Genomic DNA, 9962 nt, shown 5'->3' on the forward strand with positions numbered 1-9962 from the left:
TCATCTAAGTGGAAGCAGGAGGGACAGTATTGCTGTTCTGTTGACTACCATTGACCCTATTTTTGTTGCCAGTGTATTTGTCCAAGAAACAGGATGGTTTAATAGAAAGCTTTCAATCCATGATTTCCATTTAAATATCACTGAGCAACAAAGATCAACATTTTGTTGGAAAAGAGAGAAAGAGTGAGAGGAAGCATGCTGAGGAGTCATACTCCTGTAGTCAATTGCACAGGTTTTTCAAGTGAGAAATCTTGAAAGAATGAATAGCCCAGGGTTTCCTTTCTTAGCGCTGATCTTGTCTGTGTCAGTTTTGAGCATTCCTCAGAGCAGGGTCCTAAAAAAGAGGGTCATTTCCATGCACAATACACCTGTATTGTAAGTAGTCTGCCTCCGGTACAGCAGACAGGTATTTAAGATTATGAATAGCAAAATTAAGAATCAGTTGTGAGGCATATATACTTAGACATGTGGTTTAGTGCCATACCAGCAACTTGTACATGTTTCAACCTCTAGGCCGTTGTAAAGTATCACTTTCTAGAGGTAGCTGCCAATCCTAAAAGCACCTCCCCACCCCCCTTTCTCACATTTACTGCTTTCACTGTTTTGCCAGCAGGTTAGCTCATGTGAGTACTGCCTAAATCATTTAGGTTGCAATTAGCTGGATAAGAAGAGCTCTTTTGCATCAGTTATCCCAGCAGAAGGAAATGAGGCACTGCTCAGTTAAACTGCTCTTCCAGCAGATTAGTGGGAGCAGTGTGAACATCTGGAGCTAGGAAAACAAACAAACAAACAAATTAGAACAAAGCCCTACCCTTTCTGAACTAAATCAGTTTAAAGGTGCCCTAGTCTAGCTAGTTCTCTATACCTGAATTCTAAGCAAAAATGTTCAAGAAGCAGAACTACTCTAATACAGAACTTTCTGAACTTTCTGTTTAATTTCCTAGCCCCCAAACCAATAAGCCATTCAGTGTCTTCAGTCAACCTCCGTTTTGGTGGACGTTCAACCATGAAATCTGTTGCATGCAAAATGAATCCCATGTCAGATGCTGCTTCCTGTGGATCAGAAGTCAAGAAATGGTGGACAAGACAATTAACTGTGGAGAGTGATGAGAGTGGAGAGGACCTTCTTGATATCTGAGAAGTATTTAAGTCATACCACAATCTAATTTTCTATGTTTAGAATTAAAGATGCTGTGATGTATGATTTCTTCAAAATCAATGTCATAAATTTTCTCTTATGCTTATCCTCCTGCCATATGAAGTGTAGCCCACACTTCTGTGTTACAATTGACTTCTCTAGGTACTAACTGTACTCTAAGAAACTTGTATACTATAGCAGTACTAACAAAGCCAGAAAGACTAAATTGCCTTTAGCAGACAGAGCATTGAAAGGTGTCATGTGTTCTGTAAAATCATAGTGAAAATTTGACATACACACCTCTGTGTTTTCCTTCAACCTTTACCATGCTTTAAAGTGGCAACACTTTAAAATACAGGGGTAATGTATTTCTTCTCATTGTGTTTTCTTAGTAACATTTCTTTAGAAAAATTTTGTTCACAAATGACCTGAAGAGGTCAGCACTGACTTCATGTTCAAGGCAAGTATTTTTACTAAGTACAGATACTGAATTACAATTCTAAGCTTTCACTGGACCTTTTTTTAAAATATGCAAGATACAGGATTACTCACTTTAAAATTAGAAGGTGAAGAATTGGCTTTTAAAATGTAAATATCTTTGAGGTTTGGTTAAATATGCAAAGAGCTTGATTTTCATAGAGAAAATGGGGTGGGGGGGGAAGGAAAAAAATACATGAAAAACTGTGCATTTAAGCATCCAGCAGAAGATTTTCACATGAAAAACATGGGTTTATGCTTCATTTTCAGCATATTCTGGTTACATATATGTGTGGTGTATTATTTTTCTTTTAATTGAGTCCCATTTTACTTGTGTAGTCCTAAGGTTTTCTTCTTGTCCGTGATAAAAATTAGCATGTTGGGGATTCTGATTACAAAGTAGTATTGTATGTCTTTAAAAATACATTCAGTTTTGCCTGCATAGGTAGAATTTTACTTACCCATGTTACTGCTCATGCTACAGGCCTGCAAAGGTAAGGCATGGCGCTGTGCTGTGGCCAAGTACCTTTGTCCCTTTTATCCCAGCACATCCTGTTTGACATGTTGGCCTTCACTTGTTTTACAGCCACCAATATTGCTACATTATCGCCAGTGAAAAAGCAGCTATCGCTTTCATAAAAGCTGTTCCAGTGAAAGGCCAGTGCTATATGTATATGGAGGTGGAAGAGGAGAGCCACAAAACACAACCGTGTTCGCTAGTTTCAGAATCTAAAGCTGTCAAAAAATGTGGGGTAAAATTGTGCCCTTCCCTCAGGGAAGATCTAAGAGGTTGCAGATTTTGTTGCTTGGCCCCTGACTAGGTTTTATAGCATAGCTGGGACCTTTCTGTTACCATTGTTTCCTATGGAAATGATAGTTTGCTCTAACATGGCCTGATGTGAGATCTTGTAAGAGGCTCACGGTTTATTTACATGACCACTTCAAAAATATATCCTTTTAAAAGCAGACAAAAGCCAGTGTTTTGCCATTTTTTCTGGCCAAGATATTAATCTAAAATGGCCAGAATACAACAGTGAAAACACACAGATGCCTTCATCAAAAATGCAAAATTAGTTTTCAATATGAAATACTGCTTTCTTGGCATCTGTCAATGTTTTTTCCCAGTGTATGTTTGAACATTGTTTAGATTATTTTTCTAAAATAATCATATTGAACTCATCTGTATTTTGTGGGGGGTTTATGTATTTTGGGGTATATTTAAGTTTAAATATAGCCAACTGTAACTCTATAGTAAAAGAATATGTGCATTCTCTTGTTTAATAGATCATGAACCATCAACAAAACTTCATATGCGAATACATTACTTTGTTCTGTTTTGTGCTTGTTTAAGTTGAGCTTTTGTATATATAACTAAAAGATAAATATTGGATTTATAAAAGAGAGTATCTTTGACAGTTCAATAATACATTGAACTGCAGATCATTCTTGCTGCAAGCCTTCTTTTTAAAAAATCTGGCAAACATTTTTTCCAGTACACTGTCAATAAAAGTGAGTTGCTTTAAGCAATATTCCTCCCTCTGGTTTTCATTGTAAATGTATTGGCTGTATGTGGCTCATCCATGATATTGCTGCATAGTAACAATCTTTGTGGATTGTACAGGATTATGTAGAGGTGCTTTCAAACTCTTGTAATTGAGGGTCTTTGGTTTTTTTTCACTCCAGCAACTGACCTCATCAGTACTGCCACAAGGGGTCTCAGTCAAAAGATGGCACTAAATAGAGCTGTTCATTATTTATTTTTATTTAACCCACTTTTTCTTTGCTTCAGAGCCTGGATATATATGTGTGTATCTGTCTGTGTGCACCATTTTTTCAGATATAGGAAGTGGAATGAAGTTACAAAGATATTAAAATAATATACACACAGGCACACAAGCAACCAGTTAAAGGTAAAAACCTCCCTTGCACAGCACTGCCAACATAACTAAAGAGGGTCCTACTCTGCAGCAGAGAAACCAGTGCACATTTGCACAGGAAGGTGAAAAGCAGAGAAGAGAGTTGAAGAATGACTGGAGTTCAAACAGATTGCACCAACAATGGAGAGACACAAAGAGGAAACAGTGTGTCAGGAAGTCAGAGAGTCCAGACAGCCTTAGAGAAAAGCCTGAGGAATAGATCCTAAGCAAAGGTAAACAAAAAGTTGTTCAGGGAATATTATTACCTGCAGAGTCACCCTATACAAATGAAAAAAGGAAGTTGTTTAGGCATCTTTTCATCCACTAAGAATGATCTGTTTCATAGGAAGCAAGTTATAAAAGTGTTCATGGCTTTGTTGGAGAAAAACTGTAGTGTATATTGTCAGTGCTCAAATAAAAACCTGCTTGTGGGAAGTCTGAGAACACACAACAAAGATGTATGTCAATATCATTCCAAAGTCAGGTCAGATTTCAGACAATCACTTTTTTAATGAAGAAACTAATAACCTGAAACCATCTGCTTTTGGAAGACATCCAACTGAATTAAGAACTGAAAACATAAAGTATGCATTTACAACCTGAAAATACCATCTTTGTTTTAACTGAAGTGGAGCAATCAGCCTTAAACATTTTCAAAATAACATTATATTCAGTATTGTCTGCATTCAAAGACCAGTATCACAGCTTTTGAGAAGCCAAAGAAGATTAAATGTCAAGAGCAAGTGAATAACTTTGTGAGAATAATCTATTTTGTTCTCTTCTTTTATTCACAACATGCCCATGCAGATTAGAGTGTCCATGAATAACTGAAGTAGAAGAGTTTGCACTGTTTTAAGAGTACATTTGGAGGACCAGCAAGCAGCCTCCCATACAAAATGCCCATTCCTTCTGCAATACTTCCACAACCAAAAACAAACACTGGCCTGAATTGTCAATCGAAATTTCCAATAGGATTATCTCAGTCTCTCTGAATCTGTCTTTCAGAGGCCGAATTCATTCCTGCTATTGAAGGCAATTTAGTCACACCACAGATGAACTTGCCACAATGCATAGGCTGATGCTGGGAAGTTGGCTGCCCTGGTTTGTTCAATTGCTCTGAAACACAAAGGGAGCCTCACTAGAATTCAATTAACCTTCCTCTTCATCCCAAGGGCGCTGGTGTCAGACCCCATTAGCAGCTGTTGCCCATTGTTCTCAATGAAGAACCTCTAAGGATGAATTTATTAACCCATCAGTGAGCTAAGTGTATGGGCAGTGGCAATTTATCCCCCTTCCACAGGTTCCTGTCTCAGATGCTTATTCCAGTTCCCTTACTGGTTTCATACTTTTACCTGACTTGTATATCTTCCTGGGGAATTTGGGTGAATTACCTGAGCACCTACAAAAGTGTGTTTCATACATAAGTGTCTTACTGGAAACACAAGAAATGTCTTTAGTGCGTGTAGAAAAGGGAGAAGAAAACCCCAAACACTATCCAAAACCTGAAGAGCTGTTGACATTAGCCCTTTCTTCTTTCTGAATTCAGGCATCAACCAAAAGGAAAACTTTATTTCAGGAAAACTTTTGTGAGGTTGGAAACAAATGGATTTATACCAGCACATACCAGTGTCTCCTAGAGACTTGGGCAGTCAGGTTCTGACTGGGTCCTCCACATGTTGGAAGTCACTCTGGTGGGATTGCTGTTGGCAAGTACATCTTCCCCCAAAGGTAAAGGAAGACAGTTGGTCAGTGAGTTCATTGGCAGAGAAGCTGGATGTTACATCCTCTCTCATGCCATTTTCTAGTTTCCTTTTATGTTTTGCTGTCCAATTTCATATAGGGTGGACAGTGTCTAAGCATATTTTCCGTTCTCAGCATGCCCTCCCAAAAAATGAGGGATTCAACAGTTATGATTTCACTATAATGTATATGATGCCAGTTTATAAGGGTAGTAAGTATTGCTTTTTTTCTCTCAGTACTTATTGAATAGAACTATGTGTCATACAGATCAAGTAATTTCTCCTCTCTGATTTTCTGAATTCATACTGCCTGGGGAATCTGATCACTGCACGTTTAAAAGCAGAGAGAAATAAAAATTAAAAAGAAAAAAAAAGAAAGAAAAGAAAACAAAGAAGAAAGAAAAGAATACAGAAAAAGGGAAAAAAGGAAAAAAAAGACAAAGTAGTTACGTGGGCATTGGGTTTTAGATTTTAGGGATTTTCCCGTTTTTATTTTAGAGGCTATTTAAAAATAAGGTATCAAATGCCGTTGTTTGTAGCTGGCTCCAGCTCTTCCACCACAATGCTCTTGTCAAGTAAACTTGACCAGTTTACTCTTCCCCCATTTGCTTCTTCTTCTGAGTTCTGTAAAATGCCCCAGATTTAAAAGTCCAGGTATTGAAACCTTCATCTTAATTGCATCAGCAACAGCAAGAATATTTTTCTGATGCTGGCCTAGAGATGTATTTCAACTTCATATTCATTCATCAATTCCCTGTGTATCTGTAAGGGATTATCTACGTGAGGAAGTTGCACCAGCTTAAATTTAACCTGTTATTGCAAATTGATTTCTCTAAATCACTTTGAATACCTGTGGAAGTGCTTATTTCAGTTTAAAGATTTTTTATATTGATCTATGCTTAAACTCAAAGAACTTTGCTTTTATTCTAATGGCAAGACTGCTCCCACAGGTGTACACATCAGCCCTCTTAATACCCGCACCTTTAATTATGTGGTGCTAAGTCCTTTGTGTTGAGGAGGCCCTTCTTATGGTCTCTGGCAGCAGCTGAGATGATAACTAGAAACTCTCTCAGGAGCAGCTGCCTCCCTGCTTCCTGAGCATCCATGGAACACAGTGCCAGGGCAGTCCTGGCTCTGCCATGTGACACTCCAAACAATTTGCCACAAGATATTGTTGGGCATTTTGGGGCAATTTATACCAAGAACCACCCATGAGGAGTCATTTCAGATGAGTCTGTATCGGGTGTGACTCCCTCCACCTCGTGCAGTCCTTGGATGGGGTGTGAGCAGCTCTTTAATCCCCCATATTTCTACCAGCCTTGGCACAGCACATGCAGCACATCCTCTCAGTTTCACGCTATGGCTGCTGAGATACGCTCCTTGCCTTATCTCAGGTGACTGGGCTGAACAAAGCACACGTCTATACACCAACAGTCAACTTAGGCTCAGATTGTTTTCACCAAACCCTTTCTATTTTTACCTAAATCAGTGCTTTTCATCAGGAGAAGCTTTCCATACAATCTCCAAGACCTGTTTTCTGAGCTAATCTAACCACAGCATTTTAATATACGATCAGTCACCCCCATTGTATCAAACATTCTATTCCCCTGGAGATGGACAGAGTTGCCAAAAATGGACCATTTCAAACAATTTCTGATAGCTGAGCCTTCTATCAAGGTATCACAGAAGTATGACAAACGTAAACTCCTTTTCAACACCAGAGGGCTGGCATTACTTTACACTGGTCTCTGCGCACATTCACACAAGATAAAGTAGCTTGATCCTCATTGTGGTAGTGGTTTAATATTGGTTTAATTATTTTGGTTCGTAGAGTGTTTAGACACTGCAGTGACAAGGTATTTCTACCATCATTATACAGCAAGTGACCTTTTATTAACCTATAGTACTTCTAGAAAAACTGCTTGATTTTGTTTGTGGAAGCATGACTTTTTGGGAAACTAATGACATTTGAATTCCCACTTGTATATAATTTGCACAGAAGTTGTAATAGGAGATTGAGTTAGTAACAGCATTCCATTTTCTGTATCTCCAGTGGCTATGACATTTGCATGTCAGATGGAATGCAGTTTAAATTTGCATATCAATTCTCAGGAAAATTCAGGAGTGAGAACATTTTCAAAATCCAGATACTAAAGCTGAAGAAACAAATAGCTATGGATGCCAAAAGCCTTATGCCACAAGATAAATATGTTTCACTTCTTGGACACAGAAATTCTGCTCAATAATTTGAACAGTGATGCCTGCTTTTCATGATGCCTGTTTTTTATTTCTGGACTTTCTTTTCCTGGCTGCAAATATCCACATATGTTCACTTACAAGTTATGGTTAGATGAGAAATACCATAACAGATTATATTTGTTGATGGACAGTTAATTATTTTGAGAAATATTTGAAAGTACAGCTTGCTTTCTGTGCTTTATCAAGAAAACAGCAAGTGCTTGGGGTAATTTTTTCTTAACAATTTTTACAGTAAGAGGAAAAGAGGGGAAGAAAAGCACAGAATGGTGCACAGTGTCCACTAAAAGCAGCATGAAGTTTCCCTGCACCTGCAGTCAGCCCATGGTGTCCCTCCTAAGGGACAGATGCAATGGACTTTGGACTAATGTTGTTCATTTCCACTTCAGATGCCCAGATGTGCACTGCTCCCAGCTGTGTGCAGTGACTTGTCTAGTTGTGGTTCACCCACATCTTCACTTCTAATTACATTCTGGGCTTCCTCCTCAAGGGTTCATCTAACAGGAACCACAAGACTTTCTGCCATATCAGAACATTTCCCGGGTAAACTCTCAAGGGATTGGTCAGCTTGAACTGTGTGTGAATTTCATTTGAAAACTCCAATGCACATCTTCATCTGGAAATTGCTGTGAGTGCACTGCAAGGTGGTGCCCAGGAAGCAGCCCACAACCTTGTGGGCACACAAGGCACTGCTACCTTGCAGTGAGGGCAGGTTAGATCATTATTGTTTTTCACATTTGGCATAACAGTCAAACACTGCCTGCATTGCTCAGCTTTTGTGTGTTGGGGAAGCAATGAGAGAAAAAGATTTTTCTTTCCTCGTGCAGTGGGATACATATCAGCAGGAAATGTAATCTGGAATCCAAATCAGTGTAAAAATCTTCTATTGTTTCTTTCCATTTCCTACCTTTAGTTGGGAAGGAGTAGCTGAGGGTCAGCCCATGTGGAGGAATTGCTGGAAATTTCTGTGATCATTCTGTTGATAAATGCAAGCAGGCTGCAGCAAAGTTAGAGTTGTGCAGTGGTGAAAGGATTGAGGCAGTAAAGGCACAGAGGAAAGATGGAAGGAGAGAAAGGTCATAGAATCATAGAATGGTTTGGGTTGAAAGGAACATTAAAGATCATCTACTTCAATGCCACCAGACATGGGCTGGGACCTTCCACTAGATGAGGTTGCTCAAAACCCCATCACACCTGGCCTTTTACACATCCAGGGATAAGGCATCCACAGTGTCTCTGGGCAACCTGTTCCCATGCATCACCTTCTTCAACACACAAAGAAGAGGATGAGGAGGGTTGTTTTTTTTCTTCCAGAGTGTGTCTATGCAATAAAGCCCTGCAATGGCTGCACATCCTAAAGCTGTGCAGTGGACAGCAGCAAAGGCACAATGCGAGATGCATAAAATAATTTTTCAGGAAATCTTTACAGCACTTTCCTGCATATTTTAGTTTTCTTTCCATCTTTAGAGTGAGTAGGCAGGGCCTTGCAGGAGCCTGCTGTTGTTTTGTCACTACTAACTGGTAGCTAGCTGGTATGGGTCTGGTCCTTAAGGTGCCAGAGACGTCACAGTAGCAGGGGGTGCAGCTGTGAAAGGGGTACCCAACTCAAGGGTCATTGTGGCAGCCCATGGACTTTAGGGGTCATTTACAAAGGACATGGGACCATACTGGGACCAGACTCACTCATGGTAGTAAGGGTGAGTTCACTCATCAGCTGCACAAGGCTGGGTAATCAGGGACAACCATTGCCTCAGATGTGTCTCCAGCAACTTCTGTTTAAAATCACAGGGAACAGCTCAGGAAGACAGGTCGTGCCACTGTTTATCACAGTGCTGTCCCCAAAGCTGAGGTGTGGAAATAAGAGGGAAACATATGTTCTCCAGGCAGGAGAAAAGCAACCTGCAAAGCTGTGTCATCTCTGTGCCAAGTCAGAGCTTTAATTGGCACAAAGATTATCTTCACTAACACCTGCAAGTGAGTGCACAGTACACTGCAAAATTAATAGTCAGAGGGAAAATTAATTCCTTAGAGCACAAAGGGAAAACATTTCATCTTGTAGATGATGGTGTATCAGGTATTTCAGGCTGCTTGAAAGCCAAGGGCATTACTGGAACCAAGAACCAGAACTGTGACATCCTGCTTTATTTCAGGTATGAACCTCTTCAACAAAAGTGCTCTCCTCAAACAAAGGAATCTGGCTGAAGATGCACAAGCTTGTCAGCAGAGAGAATTAGTCAAGATTAGTCAGGTGAGAAGGAGTGATATACAAGAACTACTGAAAATGAGTCTGGGAGAAGTTGAGATAGTGGAAAAGATGAGGTTGGTTTCTCTTGGAGCTTTTCTGTTACAGAGCAATGGGTGAAAGGTGTCAAAAGCAAAAGCAGCAATTCTCTAACATTACAGTCTTGTAATTGAAGGTGCTTTCTGCTGTCTCAT

The 9962-nt window shown here is 39.6% G+C and overlaps 1 protein-coding gene across 5 annotated transcripts in view; it reads left to right on the forward strand.

Annotated features, from left to right (window-relative positions):
* Nucleotides 1-3129, forward strand: part of NALCN (sodium leak channel, non-selective) — a 228454-nt gene extending 225325 nt beyond the window's left edge. For all 5 annotated transcript variants that reach the window (XM_039730481.1, XM_039730485.1, XM_039730483.1 and 2 more), the window contains one exon: nucleotides 945-3129. In XM_039730481.1, the coding sequence (XP_039586415.1) occupies nucleotides 945-1138 (194 nt within the window). In that variant the 3' untranslated portion in view covers nucleotides 1139-3129. The remainder of the gene's footprint in view (nucleotides 1-944) is intronic.
* Nucleotides 3130-9962: the final 6833 nt, after the last annotated feature.

The sequence above is a fragment of the Passer montanus genome, unplaced genomic scaffold (assembly GCF_014805655.1).
Source record: "Passer montanus isolate IOZ18808 unplaced genomic scaffold, ASM1480565v1 scaffold72, whole genome shotgun sequence".
In the NCBI taxonomy this organism is placed as follows: Eukaryota; Metazoa; Chordata; class Aves; order Passeriformes; family Passeridae; genus Passer; species Passer montanus.